The 26811-nt window shown below is 33.8% G+C and overlaps 3 protein-coding genes and 1 long non-coding RNA gene across 5 annotated transcripts; 3 read left to right on the forward strand and 1 right to left on the reverse strand.

Moving 5' to 3' along the window:
- Positions 1-4025: 4025 nt before the first annotated feature.
- LOC140039897 (uncharacterized) lies at positions 4026-10052 on the reverse strand. Of its 2 annotated transcripts, XM_072085488.1 has the most exons (3): positions 9910-10052; positions 7395-7634; positions 4026-5710 (listed from the first exon to the last, which is right to left on the reverse strand). In XM_072085488.1, exons 2-3 carry the CDS (start codon positions 7558-7560, stop codon positions 4311-4313), a joined length of 1566 nt encoding a protein of 521 aa, XP_071941589.1. In that variant the 5' UTR covers positions 7561-7634; positions 9910-10052; the 3' UTR covers positions 4026-4310. The 2 variants fall into 2 exon arrangements, with proteins under 2 accessions (XP_071941589.1, XP_071941590.1); XM_072085489.1 differs by lacking the exon at positions 7395-7634 and having other exon boundaries at positions 9910-10049.
- A 6577-nt stretch (positions 10053-16629) lies between these two features.
- Positions 16630-18208, forward strand: LOC140039898 (zinc finger protein 593-like). Its single transcript, XM_072085490.1, has 3 exons — positions 16630-16901; positions 17160-17222; positions 17438-18208. The coding sequence occupies exons 1-3, from the start codon at positions 16708-16710 to the stop codon at positions 17589-17591; spliced, it is 411 nt and encodes a 136-aa protein (XP_071941591.1). The 5' UTR covers positions 16630-16707; the 3' UTR covers positions 17592-18208.
- Positions 18209-18993: 785 nt separating this feature from the next.
- On the forward strand, positions 18994-20340 carry LOC140039899 (uncharacterized). Its single transcript, XR_011842662.1, has 3 exons — positions 18994-19144; positions 19669-19738; positions 20166-20340. It is a non-coding gene; the product is annotated as an uncharacterized lncRNA (long non-coding RNA).
- Positions 20341-21054: 714 nt separating this feature from the next.
- Positions 21055-26437, forward strand: LOC140040990 (protein CNPPD1-like). The gene is made up of 9 exons (XM_072087321.1): positions 21055-21169; positions 21756-21852; positions 22194-22278; positions 22373-22493; positions 23021-23093; positions 23962-24017; positions 24698-24759; positions 24923-25040; positions 25402-26437. The coding sequence occupies exons 1-9, from the start codon at positions 21101-21103 to the stop codon at positions 25807-25809; spliced, it is 1089 nt and encodes a 362-aa protein (XP_071943422.1). The 5' UTR covers positions 21055-21100; the 3' UTR covers positions 25810-26437.
- The last annotated feature ends 374 nt before the right edge of the window (positions 26438-26811 follow it).

A 26811-nucleotide genomic window follows, 5' to 3' on the forward strand; every position in this document is an offset into this window, starting at 1 on the left:
AGAGTAGGACTGTCCACGTTTGTGGATGCGTACTCAAATGTAATTTAAATGTAATTAAGTCTATTAATTTATAAAGCACACACGTATTAGTATGTTTTACCATCAGTGTATCTACTAGCCAGCAGACGATAAGTACATAGCCTACTTACCAGCATTGACAATGTCTTCGGTTTCCAAAGTTGCACGGGTTGTCCTGATGATGACGTCATCTGTACGCGTATAGTTTAAATCACTCGTATAGGCCTAACGTAATTTAAGTTTCGACGTGTAACATATCCCGCCTTTCAGTTTGGCTATTTTAATTGTGATATCATAACTAGCTGCCTATCATTGCGTAGCCCTCTCGAACGAAGAACAGCCCTGGAGTTATTTGTAGCAAACCGGCCCGGTTGGCTAAAATTTGCACCACGACGAAACCACACACCCAAGTTGCTTAGTAGCAAACTCAACAACCTCGCTATGTATAAGATAATGTTTCAACTGCTGTTTAAATGTAACAAATACTAATGAGTTTTATATGTTATCTGTTTACTTGTAGTACAAACATTTAGATATGATTTTATCATTAACCGAAAAGAAATTAATATGAGAAGCATCGTTGACCATATACAATGCATTAGAAATGATCTTTATTAGCGAATTATATTAAATATTGTAAATCATAATATTGATTTTTTTTTATTATGTCATATGTTAGCGGGTATTAATATTATGTTAATACAATAACAGGTTAGGCCTGCTATTGATATTACAGCATTAGACTCCGTTAATAATTATAGATAGATGTTTTTTTACAACAGAAGGTCTTAAACAATACAAGGAAGAGTTTATAGTTTTTAGAGTTTAAGAATAATTATCGTAAACGTCTTTATTGATGAAATTTTAATTTAATTATGATATTATAATAAATATGCTTAGTTATCGAGAACGCTGTAGCCTCACTGTTGTGTATATTAACACCATTTAAAAGGTAGAATTTCCGAATATCAGACCATTACAATCGGTTACAGTACAAGTTGTGTACAGTATTTGACACTCACATCCCCACCCTCACCCCAATATCTAATGCAGAGTAGATACACTCTCTACTTATATTAGTTCATAAGGTGAGTTATATCTGCTATATAACATGTGTCATCACATGTTCTCTAAACTGCTTATCAAAGTGTGTAAGTCAATATTAAATATATTTCATTGACATAAAATACCCATGTTGCTACCACCGGCCTTTGATAACATGATTTTAAAAGGTATCATATCTGATAATATAATTACGACGAGTAGCAACAGAATTATGATACATTGATAATGTTATCTGGGATGATAGCTACATTCTTTCAATGAATACATATCTCTATGTAGATAGACCTTATATTTGGGTGAACAGCGATATCAACTCGTTTGTTTTATGTTAAACTCACCAAAATCATGACAAATGTGTACCGATTGAGAGAAGTTCTGGCATTGTATAGTATACAAATAATGAATGTTTATGAGTGTAATGGTACAAATAATGGCACGAGGTGAATGATGAAAGGTTATATCAACGAGGCGATGAGCCGAGTTGATATAACCTTTCATCATTCACCAAGTGCCATTATTTGTACCATTACACGAATACAAAACATTCATTATTTGTTTTATATAACATCTAAATAACAAACAAAAATGTTTCAAAAAGTACTATTTAACGATCGTTGAATAGTGCGTACTATTGCACGCCATGTGACCCACATTCGTCCAATCAAATGACAGGAATTTATATAGGTGTTATATAATATGGCATAGTAAAGGTCATTAAAGATATATTTTGCCTTATTAATGATTAATGTTTTGTTGTGAATATGCAATGTCTCATAATAGTTATTTATTTTGACCAAAAACTAGATCAACTAGAATTTAATTCGTCACTTTGACGAATTATAGGTGATCATTTTTATCATTTTAATAAAATTAACATTTTTTAAACATGCATGTACGTTAACATACGATCGTTAAAAGTTGATGTACGCCATCCTATGACATGATGCATATACACATAGTGTTGAGTTCTACCTATTATGTGTCATACAATATGTACAGTATATACTGTGTATCTATATACACAGTGTAGCATAGGTGAAATTACGGGACTCATATCGTGTTCTAATTTTTTGGTATGATGGAATTTTCAAAATAAACTCGAAGATGCCAATTTCGAAAGATAATGAATTGAGTAAATACATATAAGGATTGGAAAAAAATTTGACACGTAGAAGCGCAATGCGCGGTCTTTGAAATTTGTATAACTTTGACTAAAGAAATTTAAAAACTACTTTTTAACTTCAACTGGCCATATGATAACATCACAACATCCGATAGGCTTCATTTTTATATGAATTCATATCTACATTTCATCAGCTTTCATAATAAGTTATAATCTTCAAGGTCACCTTTAATTCTGAAGAGCTATAAGATATTCAAATGTATGGTGTAGCTGAAATTACACAACCTAGGTTATTACGCGTGATGACGTCATTAAAATAAAAATGTTGACAACTCATTAGAAGAATAATTAATTGAGCAAGCACATACTAAAAGTTGTGCGAAAATCGGGCTCAAATAACGGAGATGCGCTCTATTGAATGTGATAACCCACACAAAAAGATAAAAATTCCTAATTTTTAAATTCAAGTGGCCATTTGATGACGTCATACCATTTTGTACGTCTAATGTGTATATACATTTGTATCTACAACTTATTGGCTTCCATAATAAGTTAAAAAAATTGGGGGTCACCTGCCATTCTGAAGAGTTATATTCATTTTAAAAAGTCCTTATTTTTTACCATTTTTAGCACTTTTGTACAATTAGTGTGCGCATTTTGTCATTTTTAACGTGCTCGTATAGCGTTATTTTAAGTCGGAATGAACTCAAAATTGGTGAATGTACTAAGGATTGTGAGTAGAATGTGATTTATACATCAAATTTTATTTTTTACGCATTTTAAGAATCGTGCGCACAAAAACGCATTTTTGCGCAGTAATTTTTTGAAACGCGCAAATGGCCTAATTCATGCTCTAAATTGATCAAAACCTAATTTTGCGCGTTTTAAATTTTTAACGCGCGATTTCACGTGCATGACCTTGAAACGCGCAACTTTTTATTTGCTAATATTTTTACCCTTGACCTGAAGTTTACCTGTAGTGAATTTCATTAATATGTCATAATGAATTATGGAGATATGATTGATAATGAATCAATCAAATAATGAATGAATCAATCAATCAATCAATAATGTGATTTCACAAAATGGCGTATAAATGACGTCACGGATGAATGATCACGCTGGAAAGCTCATTAGGATTAAGTTATATTATTTGAAAGATATTCTGAAATTTTGGTAATCATTGATATTAAACTTTTTGAGATAATTGTTACACAAAATAGTGTACAGAAACAATAAAAAGAAAAAAAAAAGAAAAATAATAAAGATTTCATACAATAACAATAGGTGATCATTTTATTCTAAATGATCACCTAAAAAGAAATATTTACCTGAAAAAATGCAAATAGAACTTTCAGACAATGAGTTTTTTGGTTAGAAATAATTTTTTTTTCTTTATATATATAGGTGTGAAAAATTCATTAAAACTGCAAAATGGCCTATTAAAAGTCTGATTTTATTAATCTTCATTTGTCGTGTTTTTGGGGGACAATACATCTTTAAATGTAAATGTAGGCCGGTAGATAATGTGTAATGGCGTACTGTAATTAAAGTATGTGGGTTAGACCTCGGAGTTACAAGTAACATACGTAAAGCTCTGTCTGCACTATCAAACTTTATGTGACAACAAATGTGATGTGCCCATATATGGACATGATGATGTCATATCACTACCATATTTAAGCATATCACTACCGTATTTGGGCACATCACACTTTTTTGTCAAACTAGTTTAATAGTGTGGACAGACCTTTATATAAAGTATGATTCAAGTTTATTAACATTCAATAGGCAGGCTATTTTCTGTTTTCACTCGCGATCGAAAAATGACAATTCTAAATACAGTATTTATTTCGTATAGAATAAATTATGGATATGCCTATATTTACAGTGTTTTATTGATAAATAAAATCGATTAAAATATAATATAATTATGTAATTCATGTCCTCATAACTTCGTATTACTTATTGTTTTTTTAAGGGTCTCGGCTTAAAAGCTTTGCTTATTTTCAGTTTCTATTTCCATAACTTATTTTGATTATATAGGCCTATATTTGTACATATCCTTAGTTTTATGGAATAAATTGATTTAGATTGATTGTATTTAAGATGATTGGGGATCGTCTGCACTTTCAGTGACGTCATTCTGTTTGCCGTTATTCCCATCGTCGATTCCGCCAAATTTAACCACACTGGCCGCTTCCATTTCAACCATTGCATCACTTGCCCGCTGACGTAGATGAGTTATAGTAGGAGCCCGCGGAAGCTGATAACTACTATCACTACCGGCATAGAAGCTTGGCGGTGGACCCACTGCCGATCTCGACAGTAGAGGGGGTGCGAAATAGTTGGCGTAGTGTTTGTCCTTATTGTCAACAACCTCAATATCAACTTCAGCACTAGGTATCGTTATGTATTCCGTCACGTCAAATTTAACACCTTTCCGAGCCTTTTTCTTTTTCTCTTCTTCCATTATTTGTGAGCGAAGATCAGAGAAGTTTAAAAAGAATCCAAGTCCGTCTGGGACACCGAACGCACTTATTCTACGGCGACGCGATGCCGCCGGCGGTTGACTTTCTTCCATATCAATGGTGCTCTTACGTCGCTCTGATAACTTTTCGCGGTTTAACTCACCCCTAGCGATATTCCCGTCGGCTATATTATGTTGTATATCTCTAGAATCCATATCGGGTAAAAGTCGTTCTACTAATGTAAGAGCCGAGAGGTTTTCCGTATTAATTCCTATTGTTTCGTAATTCGATTCGTTCCACGCTCCGTAATATTTACGTTTATGAACTTTATCGCAATTGAAGCAATGTTTAGGCCCAAGAACGTCACACCATTCCATCGACAAGGCGTTCATTTTGTTCGACGTTCGCTGACGCATTACCGAAGATTCCCGAACGCATGGTTTTCTTCGTATGATTTCGGAATAATAACAAGGGTCAATGCCCGGGTCAATGTTAGATGACGTTGCAATGTCTGGACACATTGTCTTAGCACTATGACACCGCAGAGTCCTATTCACACATCTATGTCGTTCAGTCGACATCGATTGATATTCTTGTTCATTTGCGATTGAAACTAAATCAATTGCGTTCAAGTCTATACTGTCATCCTCAAAACTTCTGTTCAACCTTGGTGGCGCTGTTGTACTCCTATGATATCGACTGGTACGAACTTTTGATCTGGATTGCGGCGGAGTTCCTCTCCACCAAATGTTATTTTCCTCTAATGTTATAGATTTGTCCCTCTGTAATTCGACGGATTTTCCTAAATGTGGGAAATATTTCTGCACAGACGATTGAGTTCGTACGGGATTGCTTTTTCTTGATTTAATTTCATACCAGGTTTGATCAATCGAGAACTCTTTTTTCGGCATAACTGATGGTTTGTTAGGCCTTTGATTCGCACTTGTAGAACATAAGAGATCACGGTGCAATGGATCAAATTTTAGTGTTGATTTTGTTTTCACATTCCCTTCACTCACCACCATGCTTTTTCCTGAAAATAAACAACAATAATTAACATAAGAATCAGAATTAATAACAATAATGTGGAGAGTCGATAATGTTCAATGTAATTATTGACATTTCGTCAGCACGTGACAAGCACAAACAGGTTTCATTACGAAATAAAAATCCACACCATTGTCGCACCTTGATTCTCATACAAGCTAGTGTAAAGATAATATATTGTCCCCCTAACAAAATAATGTTGTTAATTTTTTTTTAATATGCCATTTTAATGTCACGTAATAGTTATTGACTTAAAAAAAACAGGATCGAAAAGAAAAATTATTTTCCTGAAAAAAAATACCTGTCTGTCAGACAATGTTTTTTTTTTTTAAATTGTATTCATGTTTTTTTAACGAAATAAATAAAGATTGAATTGAATTTAAATTAACTCACTACCCGTTTTAATGTCGTGCATACAATTCGTATAATTGCCATGCTCTTTGTACCGAAATATAAATTCTTGATTGACAATAATGTTTGTTTTAGAAATAAATTGCATTAAACAATAGACAATTAAAGCAGAATTCAATTAAAACTATTGTACTAATGAGCTTTGGCCGTAATTAAACATTATAAATTCTTTTATCAGGTCTAACTGTCGTTTATTCATTTTGGGCATAAGAAAGAAGAAGATCAATAAGAAGATCAATATCAAGTTCAGATATTCGGGAACGGATACCGGTATCGGGCTGCGTAAGGGCCAATTCAGACTGCGTAGTACGACGAGGCCCGACGAAACGTCTTGACTCGCCGGTGCTGTCTGAGTTGAATCCCGACGAGACGATTCGTCTTCAGATAGCGTCGTGCGTCGTTTTTAGGTCGTCGGCATGAGAATATTAAACATGTTTAATTTGTTTCCCGACGCAGTCTGAGTTGATAGTTGCTTTTGACGAAACTGAACGTTCGGTGTTAATTAAAAAAATATATATATTTTTAAAGCATTAACAACAACAACATTAGGCATAGGCCTAATGTTTAATAGGCCTTTTTGTTAGGCGGTCCATCACATACATTTGTATTAGATTTCTCCGCTTAGATAAACGTTATTCTAGAAATCTAAACTCAAAGGAGGCAACGTTTTATAGTATGTCACTATCAATATTCTCGTTTATTGAGCATTATTTAGGTCGCCGCCGCTGCTGCAATCAATACCGAATGTGTGCCATTATTCCTGTACGAAATCTCAACAACATTTTGTAATTAGCTACGGTACATAAGCACCATTCAACTATTCAAATGGTTTCATTTTAAAACAAATTTCGTAACTACTATACCACTACAAACCTTAAATGCTATTCTCACTATAGTTAGTCACCTAAGTTTCACTAAACTACTTTGTATATAGCTTACCACAAACTTATACTGGTTCTATGATGGTTTAGTCTACCACACACCTGTGGTTCTAATATACTATAGGTTTAGTTTACCACAAAGCTATACCGGTTCTAGTACTAGGTTTAGTTGACCACAAACCTATACTCATGGTTCTACTATCTATGGTTTAGCCTACCACAAACCCTATATTGGTTTTAATGCAATATGTTTAGCTTTATACCACAAACCTTTACTGGTTCAACTCCCGGTTCTACTATGGTTTGCTTACCACAAACATAGGTTCTACGATAGAGGTTTAGTTTGTACCAAAATGTTCTAAGCGTCAACACTCTAACCTTTTACAATTGCAGGCAGATGAATGAATGGACTAAAATCCACAATTGGAAATTGGCTTTGCAGACTAAAGTCTATACCTGCTGGTCGTCTGTTTTCAACTAGCGGCGGGAGAAGTTGCTCCTTTACTACGTGAAGTTTAATAGATTCCTTTTTGTACACTGTCATTTTGTTACATTGTTGAAACCAATGGTCTCTGATCACATAAAGCAGCTTATCACATAAGCCCCCATTACTGTACACTGATAAAACATCATTAAGATTTTATAGTAGATTATTGCGGTCATGTTTGGGGAATTTTTAAATCACCTGTTAACAATGTTCATTGGTTATACTAAACAAATAAAAATATATAGCAATCTGGGTAACATAAAATATGATGTTTAATTTTCTGAGGGGCCTATACCGTAACGGTCGCCCATAGTTACAACGACGTACTTTTAAAGGACTCAAATATCTCTGAATTCTTTTAACTTTTTTTTATTCAACAGAACATTTAATACATTATTTTCCTTAAATTAACTTTTGATACTTTCAAATTGGAAATTCCATTTTCGAAGATGCTATATCTAGATAAATAATAGTATTGTTTTACCAAGAATTATATGCTGCATGCTTGAGCATTAAATAATATTGCTTAATATTAAAACCTATCGTCTTACATACCATATAAGCTTAATAGCAGTTGCTTCCATTTAAAGACCAGTTGTAGGACCGGAATGTTAGGTGTCTTTATCAGTTTGTTTTCAATTAAAATCACTTTGAATGGTTAGGATATAAAATGACCCTTACCGTACATAAGAGAAATTCAGGTAGTAGCGTAACGTCTATGAGCGGTCACTGGCTACACGAGAGCTTATGGGGGACTCTGAGCAGTGCCCAGAGGAAAAGGCATTAAAATATGTCGAAAAGGGCTAAAACCGGCCAAGGGCACTTATAAGGGTTCCCAAACCAGGGGCATCAGTTCTCTACGTTACGCCATTGAATTCAGGGAGAATTACACGGTGATAGGGCCTTCCAAATTAAGTAGTGGTGACAGAAATGTACCCAGCCTGCAACATGACCAAACCATGACAGATTATAATTGTAGCATGAATAACCTATTTTAAGTACCCTTGTATCCTATTTGAACATTGTTCAATTGGTGTGTCTATTGATTGTCAAGTACCCTTACGTTACGTGAAAGGTCGCACCATTATAAATGATCGTAAACAAACTATCTTTGTATATTAAATAGTTCCTCAGGATTAGTATTTTTAATGGGATAAATATATTGTGTTTTAATGTTCTCGTCCTAAAGCGTGGTTCCCACTAGCGACGCAACACAAGGACGTAACGCAACGCAAGTGAATTGACCAATCACAAGCGATGGCTTATTCGCGTGTGATTGCTGTCTATAACTTCGCTTGTCATTGGTTAAAACGCTTGCGTTGCGTTTACGTCCTTGCGTTAGGTTCTAGTGGGAACCAAGCTTTATGACCATTTACACACAAGGCGTGGATAGAAGATAGATACAGATTCTACGTGGGACAAGCTACGCGGTTTTCCGCTTACCATTACCGCTCGTCTGTGTAAATTAGCCTTGTGTAGGCCTATTTTGGATTGGATAAACATTGTTGGCGCTCGAGAAATTAAGCTGAACGGCACCGTGCCACATGGTGAAAATTGGGCCTACCTGTAAAGGTACTTCTGCTACTACTTTCACCTCTTTTTGAACTAAAAATGTGTATGATTATTTTGTATTTATAACTATTTTAAAGACATTTACAGCAGCTGGTTTTTAGTCTAATAATAACTACTAAATTTCCGCTTGTGAGGAACGAAGGAATACTGCTCGACATATACTAGTCGTATGTCATTTATATGTAAATAACATTGATTTAAAATTATATATTTTATGTAATGGTATAAATTGTGTCTTAATAGAGGCAACTGAGCAATTTAATTTTATCTATGTTTATATTATCTTTCATCTAACCATGGAAAAATAAATTAGTATAACTTATTTTTCCATGATCTAACAAATGGAGAAATAAAATTGTACCGGTAGTAAGTAATGTCAGGATTATAGAAGAATTAAATGTTTGCAATGAAAGATCGAAATAAAAATTTTTTATAAAAACGTCTAAATGATAATTTCTATTATTGACATAAACCTAACGTGAATAAATGAAAATAAAATCGTACCGGTAGTAAATAATGTCAGGGATTATAGAGGGGAAGTTAATGTTTGTAATTGAAAATTCGAAATAAAAGTGTTGATATAAAGGTAATGATAGGCCTAATATCTATTATTTACACAAACCTAACGTGACTACTATACACAAAAGGTCGGCCTAACAATGCTTTTTTGTGACCTGTGCTTAGTTACACTTCACAATCGACAATTTCCTTAACAACAATGTTAATTGTACTTGTTGATAACTTTAGTGTTACATCGTAGCCTAACCACTCGGCACACATTAACTAAAATATCAAACTTATATATTAAGCCAGTAAAAGTATGTGCCTACTCACCTTAGGCCTATAGATCATGTTTACTCGATCCCTTCTTTCTACGTTAGTATACGTGGCTATTGATAATTTCACCGAGTTGTCAATAAACAGCTTTTCATCTGCTCAAAGGCAGGATTAAGGGTTCAATTAAAACACTATTCAAACACGTTTTTTGTGATTTAAATTCGACTATATAGCGCCACCTTCTGTTTGTGTAAACAATGAAGTAGAACTGTAAATGTATCTGATATTGATTTAAAAAAAGTGCAATAGGCCTACAAGTCAACCAATGTAGGCTAGGCTTCTCTTGATCATCATAATCAGTGGTGTAAAGCAGAGGCATGATGCCCCTGGATGTAGGAACCCTACGTGGCCCTCCAACGCTGGAGGCCTCGGGCGTTTGTAGCACAAAACAAATATTAATGTCTGTTTTCTTCTGGGCAATTGCACTGCTCAGCCCCCCCCCCCCCCCCATTTAGCCAGTGAGCCCTCATCATAGTCGTTACGCCACTGAGCATAATGCTTGTTTATTAGAGTTCCCATTCGGTGTGTAAGCGTCATCGTGCAATATCCATGAAAATTCGGATGTTCATAATTATATACTTTAGCCCAATCACCGTCGTGTCTTGTCGAGTCATGCGCATCGTGCATTAAATCTGTGTGTGTCAGAGAGGTCGAGAGATCATGTTACATACTGGTCATTAGGTTACTCCATAGATAGTATAAGTTCAATTTATGATATCTATGTTTTGTACAGAGTAAAACTTCTCCCGGTTGTATTAGGATTTAGGGCACTAGTCAGTTGGGTTCTGTGAGTCGCTTATTTTACAGTATGTAATTATATTAAGTTATTGCTTATTCTTTCGCTAATAAATATAAAAATACAAAAAGTTTTTAAATTACATTGTCTTTAAATACAATTCTTTATTCAATATATCGCTCTAAATTTATTTTCAGTAATGACACAACAACGGCAATAACACACCATAACATACAAAATTAGTGTTAAATAGATTTATAGTGAGCAATGCTTATTCGATTCTATGTTGAATGCAAACTACAACACCGGGTGCTGTATATGGCACGGAGATAATTGAGGATTTTTGGTACAGTTAACGTTGAAAAGGGGGTAAAAAAAACAATCATGGGTTGTGTGAAGAACTTTTCGTTTACTATAAAGCTCTGTTTACACTACCAAATTTGATGTGCCCATATATGGACACGATGATGTCATATCACTACCATATTTAGACATATCACTACCATATTTGGCCACATCACACTTTTTTTGCCAAACTAGTTTGATAGTGTAGACAGAGCAAAAAAGAATTGAAGAACTTTTCGTTTAGTCTAATAAAACGAGCTCGTCGTCCTCCTCGTCTGTTTCTACGTCAACCTTATACTCGCGTACGTGAGTTTGGACGTTGAAACGCACCGTCCTCGCTTTAGTACCTCCGTCCACTTCTGTATTCGGTGAAATATGCTCACTAAAATCATCGTTATTGATGAGAATTGATGTGTATTCGCTAATAATAGATTGCCGTTTGATCCAATTTGTAACACAAGGTGACGTATTTTGCGTCACCGCTGTGCGTTCATCTGTTGCAACCAATGTTTCCTTTTTTGATGATTCTGTTTCACATGTTTCTGTTGTCAGTGTTTCTTCATCACTTCCTGAACTATGTATGTGCTTTTTACAGTCCTTTGAATCAATTTTCTCAATTATAAAGTTATCAGAATCGGTTTCTTCTTTCAATTCTTTCATTTTGTTGCCAATACTATGAGAAATATTTTGTTCTGATTTTGGTTCAGTATGTTTAGATCTCGATATTTCTAGAGTACTTACAGACCTACTAAGTACCGGTCTGCCGTCTGTTTTTCCTGGTTTTCTAGACAGGTAAAATGACTTAGTTTTAGTACTTAGATTGTCAGTGTGTTTTAACCTCGGTAGATGGATGTTGCTTTTCTTGCTGTACTCTCGGGAAATGTTTTGCATTGTCGACCCTCTTTTCATCATTCTCGAAACCTCTTGCGAGTTCATCAGATCCAATCCAGTTAAATCGGCAAGTCTAAGTTTCGATCTTACTTCCGTGTCTTGGTGGATGGCTGGCATGTACGTGTAGTTATCTATAACACCATTTTCATGCCTCTGCTTTTGTCGAGAACCATTTCTTGTGGAGGCCAACACGAACGATGGTATTTCGTTCACGGCGTTTTTATAATTTGAAGACGCTCGTTTAAGATCGTTCTTAGTAACTGCATATTTACATCCCTGATTTTTCAATGTGTTGTCAGAGGTAGATTTTTTGTCATAAGATGGGTATGATCTAACTCTGGATCTTGTAAAACTACTTCTTTTATTCATAAAGTCTACGTCCTCAAAAACGTTGTCAGTTTCGCTGTGTATTCTAGGAAGTGTACGTACATTAAACTCATCCGTTAGTGACGGACTCTTCTTTTTCTTTAATGTTTGGTACGATACGCTCGGTCGCTCCATTTCAAACGGATTAAATAGTGATACTAACCGGTTATTTAGTTCCGTTTTTGATAAATCACTGTTATGATATCCTTATGCTAATAAAAATCTTCTTCGACACAGACATATACTTCCAATATCGTTTGTAAACCGCCTAATTCAGGTTGCCGGCTCAGACAGGATTCAATATAAAGCAGGGCCTACATCTCTGGGAGTATTACACCTATACTTTGACAGCAGGTATGTAAAATAAGAATGAATCCATGAAACATGAGTATATTTCTGTTTGGAAGCCCTATTATGCATAATAAAGTCACAGTAGAATAATTTTCAATATGCGTGGAGTATATCTGTAGAAAGGAATACCCTGTTGCTATGACGACGAGTATTCATAGGTTAACTATATTCATATCAAATTGTTTTCAAGTCACGAAGTTTTGTAATCATACTCCACAGCTTCATTACGTTATTTATTCGATCACAGTATAGTGTAATTAATTAAAAAAACAATACTTTAAAAAATATATCCTGCGCTCAATATAGATCCACAATGATAGTATACTTTTGGTAGCATTTCTAGGCCTGACAATGATGAAAACCAGTCGGAGCTGGAGTAAAGTAATTATTTACCTGAAGCCAACAAGCTTGAACAGAATAGTTATAATTAATTAACAAACAATACTGTTAAACATGTAACCTGCGCTCAATATAGTTCCAATAATGGTTGTACTTTGGTAGCATTTAGCTATTGGCCTAAAAATTATGAAAACCAGTCGGAGGAGTATTATTATTCACCTAAAGCTGCAAGCTCTGACCATGGACATTTGAACATCCTTCCTTTAAAATGATGAAACCAGTCGGAGCTGGAGTAAAGTAATTATCTTCACCTGATGTTGCAAACTCTGGACATGGACACTTGAACATATCCTTCCTTTACATGTTCGTAAACCTGAATACGTCTCGTATCCTGCAATGTTTGCATTTTGAGCAATTACGTTCAGGAAAGTGACTTAATATTTACAAACTGTCAGTAATGTGTGTAGTTATCTATCTAGTTATCCGTCCTATATTGACAATTTCGAGAGGCACGATGCTAAGTCTTCTTCTTCACTATACCTGGATTATTGAACAAATTTACCCGTGACAAAGAGAATACGTGACGAATGTAATTGTTTGCGCCACAAAGACAAACTTTATTTTAATGTTGGTGTTCTTACTGTTTAACTAACGGTTTAATAATATTTGACTTGTTATATTGTTGACTACCGTACTACATCTTTAAAAATATGTTTGTGTAACGAAATGCTCATGCTCACAATGTGTATACATATCATACAGCCGATTCTGCTACTGTCCCTATGTGGTATCTGTATAACTATAGCAAGTTATCCACGTTGCTGTCTGCATAAATGCTGTACTTTTAACACCGTACACTGTCATGTAGCACAGTGTCTGTTGACAATTTACAATGAGTTTATTACCTTAATTACAGCATACACTTTATATCGTTATACAGATACATACCTATTGACAGTAACAGAATCGGGTCCAGTATCGACTCAAACTTATTATTATTTTACTTGTTTTATTGTATTTATAGGTTGGAATATAATAGTAAATAAAGGAAAGCCGCGTTGTAAAACAAAAATTAAAAATGATGTCATTACAAAAGACTTAACTTAAAGCTTGTCTACACTATCAAACTTTATGTTATAAAAAGTGTCCAGCACAACTCTGTCGAAATAAAATAGTAAAATGATACAAAAGTGTATACTGTATGTCAGTAAATTGTGTAATTGTTATAGAATGTCTAATAATATAATTTATTATGATTAAATGTATAAAAGGCACAGGCGAAACAAGCTATTTTTTGCTTGGACCTAATACATATCATGTCAACATAACAATATAGGCCTAAATAATATCAAGCAACATCGATATGATAAACACAGTATTGGTTTGTGGTGTGTGAACCATTGAGTTAGGTGGGAAAGGATTATTATTGCTGTGCCTGTGACTTGACATTACCAGGTATCGACCAAACGATTTCAAATAATCATAGCTGGCCTAGACTGTCAAATGATAAAGGATAAAACTGTGTTGATCAGTGGCGTAACGGCTATGAGCGAACACTGGCTAAACCCAGGGGTCTTGAAGCTTATGGGGGCCCTAAGCAGTGCCCATAGAAAAAAAAACAGGAATTGAAATATGTCGATAAAGCTAAAAATGCCCGAGGCCTCCAGCGTTGGAGGGCCACTTAGAGTTCCTAAACCAGGGGTCTCAAGTCTCTACGTTACGCCACTGATGTTGATATACTTGAAATGTTGGTGGGTTAAGAGGGAAGTCAGTATAGGGTTGTTCAGACTGGCTGGTTGTACGACCAGTAGGCGTAGTATCAAATCTGAATGCAGATATTCCAATAGCACCTTCAATCAAACAATCAATCGTTCGATTAATATAGCGCCATTCCAACAGTCATTGCTCAATCATGGTGCTGCCAAATATCAGAAAGTATGAGTTTTGAGTAGTGACTTAAAGGTGCTCACATTTGAAAAAAAACTTTCACTTCTTTTTTTTTCTCGTCACTGCTCTTCCATCTATTGGACTTAATGTAAACATTGTGATGTAACAATGTTAATACTGGATACTTTCTTGTACAGCATGATGAATATCAATATAACATTGCGTTTTCAAGTTCTTTTTTCCAATAATGAGCATCTTCCATTATTTTACTAAATGTCACTGCAGTATTAAACACTTCCATTGCGTTGTCTAATTTAAAGTACTCCTTACGCGCTGTTTCTTTAACTTCACTCACTCCCTCTTCCGCACGTCTTGAGAAATATTCAAATGAAAATATCGTGTCATGTCGGCGGAATTTTTTAATGTTTTGTATCGGCCATCTTTTAATGTTCTTTTTACCTTTAAAGTATATATGCGTGGCAGTCACTTTCAGGTTACCTAAGACATTAAAAACATAGTTAAATTAAAAACAATTCAATTCTGCATACGTTATTGGGACGTAAAAAGCAATTCAATTCTGCATACGTTATTGGGACGTAAAAACAATTAAATTCTGCAAACGTTATTGGAACATAAAAACAATTCAATTCTGCATACGTTATTGGGACGTAAATAACTAATAATGTAATTCATTTATTTCTGGTAATGATTGATTGTATTATAGATGAAACGTTCTGAAATGATGTTGTTGACCATAAAGGAATGATAAATATTGGGACCCGCCCATGATTTAAAAACACGCCCACTGTGATAATGGGCACATAAACATGGGGCTCTTACCTATTTCTCTTACAACAGGATCTTGGACGTCCAGCAGCACTGCCTTATACCATAAACTCCCGCCAATCGGTGTGACTACAGTCTGGTGCTGATGAACCATACCACTACTATTACCCATTCTGTGACCCACCAATGCTTTGATCATCCGTGTATCTTAAATCATTTTACCATCTTCTATAGCTATTCCATTTTCAACGTTGATTTATATGTAAAATTACAAATAAAATGTTAACAAATCCAACATCAATCCTTGACGTGCAGCATCCTCATAGGTTAGGCCTCATTAGTGAGGTGATGTAGGCCTATATTCATACATGTACATGGATTCATCACTATTTTTCAAAATCCTTGACTTTCGGCGAAAATTGTCCAATTGCGGACTTTTTGAAATCCGATTAAACCAACAGTACAATACGTTTGTCGATGATTGAATAGAAGGAGGGGTTTTTGTATCATGCATTAAAAAAAATAATATTCGCACCTCTCCACAATTAATGTATTGATTGTTTGACTCACAAATACTGATGCGATGCACACCCAATAAACAATTATCAAAATAATCATTTCAATTGAATCAACAAGCTGGTCTGATTTCGTTATTTATTTTCAATGATCACTTGGCATTAATTTCAGATTTAAATATGTATATTTTTTGTAATAATGCAAAAGAATAAATGAGACTAAAAATAACATTCTTCGTGACGTCACATTTTAAAGCATAATTTTAGCCATGATTTTGATTGTGATTGGTTGGATATAAGTATAGCAAAATATTTAGTTCAAAAGGCAAATTACTGAGAAAAAAAGACAATGCTGTGGGTATCAGTAACGGGATCTCAATACATAAGCAAAAAGCTAAATTGAAACAGCTAGAAAGTCAAAAATATAAATGTTACAAGATATGAGTCTCATTTGGGTCCCCGTAGTACCATCGCTGATACACAACGTATCGCGCAAGGGGTAAAGGTCAATTGAAAAATACACACAGCTGTGTCAGTACACATGAGAAGAAACCACGTTGACTAATTATTTTAATTAAAATGACACGAATCGCAAGAAAAAAACAACATCGTGGTTATACACATTTACAAAAGAAGTATAGAACTAGACGAAAAACCAAAGATCTTGACCAAATCCACGAAGATTTAGAGCCAGATAACAAGGAAAAGCTTCTTCATCAGACTATCGATTATGATAAGCCAGGCTCGGGCCAGTTCTACTGCCTGACATGTGCGTAAGTACCTGCTGTGTGCTCTGGTCGTTTCGTCCGATAGGCCTGCTTGGTCAGTCGATAGTGTTTACTATAAATTATCTATTTTTAAATCGACTAAATTTAACCATCTTGGCCTAATGACAATAAGAATTAATATACTTTAAAGGATTAAATTGTCAATCGATGATTGAATTGGTGTTGGTAAAAAAACTAATTTATATTCAATTAATATTATAATAATACTATAAATAGTAAACCTTTTTTTCGCCCATTTTTTAGGAGACACTTTATCAATAAAAATGCCCTACAGGAACATTTTCGAACAAAATTACACAAGAGAAGGTATGTATGTTATTATTTACAAACAATACTGTATGTACACATTGAGTGATCAATTATTATTCAATCAATCAAGATCAAGTACCATATACATTACAGTTATGTTTGCTATAACCGTATGAAAATTGTTAACAAATGAATCCATTGATGCTACAATATATTAAAAATACCATGTATATTTTTTCAATCATTAAATATGTATGCCATTTGTGTCAAAGGTTAAAGGCGTTACAAACCGAGCCATACACCCAGAAGGAAGCAGAGGCTGCGGCCGGTATGGGCTCGTATCAACCAAGACGACAAATGAACGTAACGTCACAAGAAAAGGAATCTGATGAGAATATGCAAGATGTGTCAACAAAGTCTACATGATAAACTTTTGTTACCATTTTATTGTGAATGTGAGAATTATGATAGAATAAATGTTGAACATTGAATGAATGAGAATAACAATAAACAGTTCCTTGGTTATCCATGGCCAAATATTCTGGTCTTTTTACTTTTTCTACTAAAAAAACACACCTTAAATCTTAGGGGGTTTTTTTGTTTTGCACAAGCGCCACTAGTTTGGAACCAGCTTCCACTCCATATCCATCAATGTAAATCTCTTAAGCTCTTTCTACTATCGAACTTTGTGTGACAAAAAAATGTGATGTGCCAAATATGGTAGTGATATGCTCAAATAGGGTAGTGATGTGACATCATCATGCTCATATATGGGCACATCACACCATTTCATCATCACATCACAAAGCATTTTGTTGTGCAATAGTTTGAAAAAATTATTAAAAACATGTACTGTAAAATGCTAGTTTTGTCTCTTTTTAAAACCACTTGGGCAAGGAAGAAAGAAAGAAGGCATTTCTATGTCATACCAGGGAGTTGTAAAATAATAAAAATAATAAAATTATTTTACAGCTCCCTGGTCATACTGTATAAATTAAAAGTACAAAGATTACTTTGTTCATGTTTTGGAATTACAAATTACAAGATCTTTAATAAAACATACAAGTGATATTATTTATACTTTTTGGTCTGTGACTGTGTAGTGCAATTATGCGCCGCGCTGTCGATCAATTCATGATGGATACACTGAGCAGATCTAAAGATACAGTATCGTTCATTGTTAGAGAGGGCGCTATTTGTAAAATACTCTCAGAGCCATATTATATATATGGCTCTGAATCTTGCTGTATACGTGGAAAAAATATTATTGAGACCCTTTTTGCAGGAATCATGGCTCAGCTACAGTGATTAAGTTCACTTAGGTTGACCCTGGTCTCCCCAATTTCAGTTTTTTTTGTTTTGTATATACTTAAATAGACCAAACAAATAATGAAATGAAATCCAAAAACCATCACAATTTGAAGGAAAGTACACATGTAACGTTTTCTCGGGTCAACCTACATTCAGCGCAGATGGACTCACCTACTAAGATAAAAAGTTAGAGAGTTGGGGTAGGATAGTCGAGTCCCCATACCCCACTGTCACTGGTTATGTGTGTTAAAAGTTCTATGCGCATATGTACTTGTATATTTTGTTAATCTCCAATGTGAAAGTTTGTGCGCGCGTCACACATACGTTAAACTCGAACCGAAGTTTGATTGCTCAAACCCTATCAAATTTCCATCAAAATCATTCCCTTTAAAGAATTTCATCGCGCGTAACAGAAGAACTAAATACAATCTAAGTCACCGTGTTGGTCATCTCTTCATAACAAAAGTTGATTGTCCTAACCATTTTATATGCAAACTACTAAGCCATACTAAGTTCTTTTGTATTGTTTATGTAACAATAGAACTAATCATGCCTTCATTCAATTGATTGTACATCGTCAGTGAATCGTAACTCCACCATTTTGATATCAAGTGGTGACAGGAACGTTTGGTTGTCAGAGCTTAAAAACTAGAAATAGCATATTTAAGGTGAGACTTTTACGTTTGATTTCAATGATGTTTGTATTAAATATCCCGGCCGGCCTGTTTATGCAGTGCAGTATTTATAATACAAGGCCTCGTGCGTACATACGTTCAATTCATTAAAATTGTAGTCTAAAAAACAATGCACTAAAACCCAAGATGTCTTTATCAGACAAACACACTAATAATATTGAATAAAAACACACTAATAGTTTCCTAATATTGTATTTCAATCTATCTTTTATAATAGTCACACTGATAATAACCTATATCAATTATTTAATTTGTGAGATCATGGATCCACAAGGATTCATCCTTCATTAATACTAGATTATTAAATGGGTTCGGTATAGGCCTACTTCATTTTTAGTAGTTGAAAGATCGTTATAAACGGAAATGCCTTAAGTTAAGATAGGATGGTAATTAATTGAATATTACATAAGAACTCTTGCTTCATTATCACATTACAGTCATGGCTTAATGACATGCATATATTCATAATTCATTAACAAACTTTGTTTCTTTTATAGATGGGTTCATACAGAAATATGTGTAGTATTGTATTAATGGCTGTGTTAGCAATAGCAGCTGCTGTTCCTGGTAAGTAGCGTAAATGGGACCATTTTAAAATGTCTTTAAACAATGTCAAGAAAACTATATCGGCCTAGCCTTCAATATTACCTCTTTTTTTTATTGTATTGTTTACCATTGATAGGAATGTTTACCATTGATAGGAATTAATAAACGTTGAATTACTATTATTATTATATATAAATTATTATTATATAACAAATATTTGTTAAAAATAATTTCATATACTGTATACATTGATCCCCATTTAGCGGTGATGGTGTATACCCATACTCCGGTTTGGGTGCTAGCTTAGTGTTTTTATCTTTTTGTTCTCTTTCTTTTGTTTTCCACTCTTTTCTCTTTATTGTCGAGCGCATAGGGCGTTTATTTGCGCTATATAAATCTATCTATTATTTATTATTATTAAAAATATTCGTTAAATTTCATTTTTTAGACCCCGATACGGAGTACACTTTGAAATACAGCTCCCTGTCAGCCATCATCGCTGGCGGTATTTCGATATTCTTTGGAGTCATCGGAATGGGCGTGTTGGTGCACGATTTCACTTGCCGAGATTACATGTCTGAAATACCGGACGACTACAAAAACGGAAACAAAGTCCACCTCAACGAAAAATACGACAACACAGCTCTGTAGAGATGCAGCGTGGTGGAGAGTGAAAATCTGAAAATATTCAAGAAAAATATACAAAACATCACTGATTTTATCTTGATATATAACTACGACTTCGGACTATCATGTATATATAGCCTGCAGTTCACTATTAATATTTAAATGGGATTTTAATATTTTTTCTACATTTTAATGTTATTTTATATAAAGAAAAAGTTAAATACGCCAAGTAGCATAGTTTTCTAATTGTATTATAGGCATGTTGTTCTTAATTATTTTATTAAACTTTCTATAATAAAACAAAATATGTTTTGTATTTGTATGTTGAAAACGTCCTCTTGAATTTGTAGCTACGTTATCGAAGCGTCAGTGATTATGATCCATATGAAAGATTTGTTGTTTGTCGATCCATCCATTTTAAAGATGTCAAGTCAAAATGAATAAGTTTCCAATAACATAAACATTATATATCTGTTATCATCCGTTGCTGCAGTATATTTCCCAAAATGTATACATTAATATGGTGAGTGTACGAAAATTCATTAGGGCGAAAAAAAAGTAATACTATTTTTATTTTGGCCCTATTGGGCTTTCGTAGAAATCCCATTTATTTACTAACGTATGCAAAGAGACTAATAAGTTATTGGGTGTTACGGTAACGTATGCAAAGAGACTACTAAATTATTGGGCGCGCCATAGTTGCCGCGCTGTTGTGAAACCGATCATCGTCGCAAAAACGGTGGATTCCCTTCCATCATGATGGATAATTTTGAAGACTTTATGAGAGTTTCTGAAGAGTGTTTAGAAGATATAGAACATTTTGAAGTACGATTTATGAAATTAGTGTATTTATCATTAAATGAATAGTGTTTCTATATATGAATTTAAAGGATTTAGAACCGTACAAAAAGTGTTGCTAGCTAGGCCCTCGCACTACGTTTACGTATGTAGCCTATGAAGTATCATGTAATGTAGAGGATTACCGAGTCCGAGTAGAGTGCATTGTCTCCCATGCCATGATGGAGGGAGTGAACTTTAGTACATGGGCCTAGCCTATTGAGGCCAGTGTATAGGGCTATATAGGTGGTTGGTGGCTAATATTAATAAAATATGTAATCCGGATCCCCATGCAATTCATTATCCTGACCTTAACTAAATAATTGAAAATGTTTTAATTTTAAAATCAACTGATGATTAGCCTAGATTAATTTAATAATTAAAACTGCATGCGTGGCGGTGATGCCCATATGCCGATGGTGAGTGACCGTGAAGTCATAGTTAGGCCCAGTTTTGGGTGCGAAACGAAATTTTATAATTTTGATTCAGTTAACATTTACAATTACATACATACAAATTCCAATCAATCAGTTATTTTAACAAGATGTTTTTTCATTCCGTCTCTCCTTTTTAGCGATCTCCTTTCAACTTGGTAATAACCGAAAGATTACGGAAAACACTTTACTTTGGAAGAGATACACCAGCTTGTGGGCATGCTCATCCTCTCACAGGTAAAGACTTTGAATGCTTGCTTCATTTGCAATTACACAAATCATTTGTTTGTATAAAGTAAATGTATTCATTTAACTTAACAACATATATACAGTATGATATGTACAAACAAAATTTGTGATTTCTTATTCTTTTATTTTAAGCAAAATAATTATTGCTGAAAAATAAAAAAAAAATGTATATATATAAATTTACGATAATTGTCTAGTGGGATGCAGGAGTAATATTGTTTTGAGCATCAATATGCAGTGTCTGTAAGCGCTAACTGTATACCGTCTTTAATAGGGCCTAGTTAGTATTGCTAACTTCATAATAATAAATACAATTTTTGTTTTTTTAGACCTAGCAACACAATTGTTCAAAAATGCCAATCAATCGACTGGGAAAAGGTCTGTGGATACAAAATATGTGTCCAATGTAGCAAGGTAAGCATGTTAAGCAATTCTACTCAATGTACTTAAGTGAGTTAGCCTTAAGTTGGAATTTGTCTCATAAATTTCATTTCTTTTATTACCACAGAAAGTCAAGTATTTCTCCATGTACTCTGATGGTGGCATTGATATATCTGGAAAGACTTCGTCACAAGAATCCTAATTACCTCCATAATGTTGCCTCAACCGACCTGTTTCTCGTTTCAATGGTAAATAAGACTACTCACTCAATATTATAGTATCAACAATTTTTAAAACAAAATTAAAAGTCATCTCTCCCAATACCAGATTTTCAAACAGTTTCAAATTAATTTTTTCCATTAAAACCACATTCCGAATAACATACTTTCCGGAAAACCAGATATATTTGGCCAGAAGGTTTCCGGTATTGGGAGAGTTGACTGTACTACAAAATAAAACAATTATAATACAAATATAGATATATACTGTAGCATGAAGTAAAGTGTTTTGTAAGAGCAAAACAATCAATTGACAGGACGCTGAGCTCAACTTGTCAAGATAGGCTATCATAACAGACAAGCGTTTAAGTAGCGGAGATTGATCGTTAAACCCTTTGATCTGGCCGGGCTCAGCATCCTGTTCTTAGATTGCCTTGGTCAAAGCAGCCTTAAATATTGAATTGAACTTTTAATATTATTTATTGTTTGGGGTTAATTTTGATTCTTGGAAATATTTAAGAATGATGTTAACTAATGAAGAATATTATTTATTTCAGATGATTGCCACCAAGTTTGCTTATGACGAAGGAGAAGAGGAAGAAATGTTTAATGACGAATGGGCTAAAGCTGGTAAGTGACGACAATCGCAAACAATTACAGTCAAGTTTGCGGTACACCACGTCAAATCTCCCAATACTGGACACCTTTGGGCTGGCCAAATATGCTTGGTTTTTCGGAAAATTCTGGTATTCAGAATGCGTTTCTAATGGTAAAAAGAATTTTGGGACCTTTTTGGTCCTCAAAAAAAGTCTGGTATTGGGAAAGTTTCTGGTTTTCAGAGAGTCCGGTATTGGGATATTCGACTGTATTATTTAAATCAGGGATACAGATAACACAGTGTACAGTTGAGGGTAGGTTTTAGTGTAGTATAAGAGTGTATCACAGCTGTAGTGTAATAATTATGGTTAATGTTTACAAATGATATTACTTATATTATTATACAACAAATAATTTGTATTCATGGAATTTATAGGATATTTTTATGAGTTCAAAGATAAACTGTATAGACCAGTACATTTTAAACTCATTAAAACATCCATTTAATGAAGATCATTCATTAGTTGTTGTATACTGTGCCTACTGTGAATTTCAAGGACCCAACAAAGTGTCCCTTAATAGGGCTGCCCCAGAATAGGGGTGTCCACAAGGAGGGTTAAAAAATCATTGTTATTATTACAGATTTAGTTGTCATGTAGACACTCTTTTTTAAGCTCTGTCTACACTATCAAACTTTATGTGACAAACAAAATATGATGTGCCCATATATGGACATGATGATGTCATATCACTACCATATTTAAGCATATCAAGACCATATTTAAGCATATCATTACCATATTTGGGCACATCACACTTTTTTTTGTCAAACTAGTTTGATAGTGTAGACAGGGCATTAATTAAATCAATGTGTTGTTTAATTTCATTTTCTTCTCCATAGGAAATACGGATACTGAAAGTGTACATAAACTGGAACAAGAATTTCTAAGTGCAATAGTAAGGCATTTGTTAAATTTCAACTTTATTTTGAAACTACTTTAATTTAATAATTTAATCATTTATACAGTAAACCTTTACTAAGAAATTCTTGTAATCTTTTTCCCTAGAATAATTAAATAAGTTATGAACATTGTAGAACTAGAGTCTGTGAGTTTGGATGCTAGCCAGATGTAAAAAATATTCTGTTAAAATGCCAAAGATTTCAATATTAGATCAGTATATACTTAAAAACATAATTTATGTAATTTTTTTGTTTGTCATTACTTTTAATTTTTTTTGTTTAGTTTGGATAACATATTCTGTTAAACATATATTGTCCCCCTGAAAAAATATTTGTTTACCTTTTTTTTTTTTAATATGCCATTTTAATGTTACATACAAGATATTCACACCAAAAATGGGATCGAAAAAAAAAAATTTTTACATTAAAAACTGTAATTTAAAGCCAAACATTTTCAATTTGGCTGTGAAAACATTATATTTTTCAGAGGTTTTTCTTCTACAGAAGTGATTAACTTTGTTAATACTACAAAGTGGCTTATCTTTATTTTTCATGTTTTGGGGGGACAATACATCTTTAAAATACCAAAGATTTTAATATTAGATGAGTATACTTAAACAACCTAGTTTATGTTTTGTTTTTTTTAATCATTAATTTTGTTTGGTTTGCCTTACAGGACTGGGATCTGTTTGTCAGGCCTCCAGACTTCCTCAAGTGCCTAAACCAAGTAGAACAAACGTATGTCATTTTTGTTGATATTTTAATATCATATTTCATCATAAATATAATGATTGTTTGGTATATTAATAATTTAATAAGAAAAAGAATAACTAAATTTGGTTTTTCATATAAAATTGAAATTTGAACTATCAGTATGTTTCTGTTTCGATGTAAATTGCAGGATTGCGTTAAAAGAGGGCAGTAGACGAGGATGGTTCTCGTACACGGATCTCGCTGTTATCCTCAACAACCCAGATTACCATCAGGCAATTCTGACAATGATGGCGCACATAATAAAAGTAAGAATTTATCACTTCTACACATTAAACAGGACCATATGTAAAGCCCTGTCTACACTATTAAACTAGTTTGTAAAAAAAACTGTGATGTGCCAAAAATTTATGATAGTGATGTCCAAATATGGTAGTAATATGACATCATCATTTCCATATATGGGCACATCACATTTTGTTGTCACATAAAGTTTGATAGTGTAGACAGAGCTTTATACCTGTGCAATATCTATACCTGATATGTTTTTATGCTGTATAAATATGTTTTTAAATTTAAAAATATAATATTTTAGTTAGAAAAACACATTCATTTAGTGCACACCATACCGATGATAAAAAATGTATGAATTAATCGTTTTTTTAATAGATTATGTGTGCCTGTGTGCTGACGTACAGTTTCATGGCAACGACCGCTGTTTTCTACGTCGTTGCATTCAACCAGTTTCAACCGCCCACGTTGGATGCTTCAACTCACTCCCTCTTGTTCGGACCGTTCGCTAACAGCGCTACAACACAAGCTAACCTCCATTTCGACACTACATATGTGGAACTTATTCTGAAAATGTCAACGGAACTTTCAACAGAGAACATTTCGACCGACCACAGCTATAAAAACCATAATCATATTAGGAACACTATGGAAGAATCTATTGTTGACGGTTTCACATACGGACTTGTATTAAATCGTGAGGTCGTACTTGGACGGCCAATCATAGATCGCGTGTCATCGGAACTAGGATTTAACAATAACAGTGAAAACAATGGACAGAAATAATTGACACTGTTAATTTTATAATAATGAATTGATTGTTGGCCATTTTTGCTATATAGATACAGTTCTTAAACAGAATTGTAACCCGTCCATCGTATACAAAATTATGAATCTATATTACAAAAATTGTGCGCTGGCAAAAATTTAACAAAAAGCTACACTGTTATTATTTTTCGAATGCTACTAAATTTTATTTCTAAACATTTGTGTAATTTCTTTTTTTATTGTGGCTTTATATTTGCTGTGCATTGGTTTACATTAGTTAATCTAGTATGGTAAAATTTAATACCATACTTGGCTGCATTTCAAACTTGTTTGTACAAAAACTGCCATAAAATAAGAATATCCTACCAAAAAAAAGACTGATATTAACTTGTTCCAGGATGATGTTAATTGGTAATTAAAATTTCGTAATTTAAGATTTTGAATTGGCTTTGCAACAACTTGAGTAGTGAGGCTTGCTGTGGGTGGTTCATAAGTGTCTAGGGATATTAGGATTAAGTCAATGCCCCCTTGTCCACCCACATCGCGTTACTTGACGATCAGGGCCTAGTGTGATACTAAATATATGATCCATATGTAGTTAAAGGAAACATCGCATTAAGCTATTAAATTCCATGCTGACCTCGTCTATTTTAAGTTGTGTGCTTATTTCATATTTTAAACTTATTTCCTTCTCAATTTAATAGGCTTTATAGAAATTTATATTGAGTACATATATTATATAAGTACTTTTTGGTATTTAAAATATAACCTTTTTTAGAACGTACACTTTATATATTTTGATATATAGTTTTTTAAAAACACATTTTATAAAATATCTCGCTAGGAATGTTTTCAATATTTAATACACATGTACACATTTTCGTTTAAATACAATATTTATTATTTACAAAAAAAACCTTATAATTGCACATTGTATTATTTAGGAGTGTTGTAGAACTACCCGAAGTATGTAATAGGCAGATTATGTAATAGCTAATAAAGCATGATATTGTGCCTTCC

The sequence above is a fragment of the Antedon mediterranea genome, chromosome 2 (assembly GCF_964355755.1).
Source record: "Antedon mediterranea chromosome 2, ecAntMedi1.1, whole genome shotgun sequence".
NCBI classification, from domain to species: domain Eukaryota; kingdom Metazoa; phylum Echinodermata; class Crinoidea; order Comatulida; family Antedonidae; genus Antedon; species Antedon mediterranea.

Bases quoted from the DNA above. Each gene is read 5' to 3' on its own strand.
- LOC140039897 (XM_072085488.1), bottom strand. From the start codon at position 7,560: ATGACAGTGTACAAAAAGGAATCTATTAAACTTCACGTAGTAAAGGAG. The intron at 5,711-7,394 runs GTTAGAGTGTTG...GTTTATTTTCAG, and splicing joins TCTGCCTGCAATTGTAAAAG to GAAAAAGCATGGTGGTGAGT.
- LOC140039898 (XM_072085490.1), top strand. From the start codon at position 16,708: ATGACACGAATCGCAAGAAAAAAACAACATCGTGGTTATACACATTTA. The intron at 16,902-17,159 runs GTAAGTACCTGC...CCCATTTTTTAG, and splicing joins TTCTACTGCCTGACATGTGC to GAGACACTTTATCAATAAAA. The intron at 17,223-17,437 runs GTATGTATGTTA...TTTGTGTCAAAG, and splicing joins ACAAAATTACACAAGAGAAG to GTTAAAGGCGTTACAAACCG.
- LOC140040990 (XM_072087321.1), top strand. From the start codon at position 21,101: ATGATGGATAATTTTGAAGACTTTATGAGAGTTTCTGAAGAGTGTTTA. The intron at 22,279-22,372 runs GTAAGCATGTTA...TTATTACCACAG, and splicing joins TATGTGTCCAATGTAGCAAG to AAAGTCAAGTATTTCTCCAT. The intron at 24,760-24,922 runs GTATGTCATTTT...TGTAAATTGCAG, and splicing joins CTAAACCAAGTAGAACAAAC to GATTGCGTTAAAAGAGGGCA.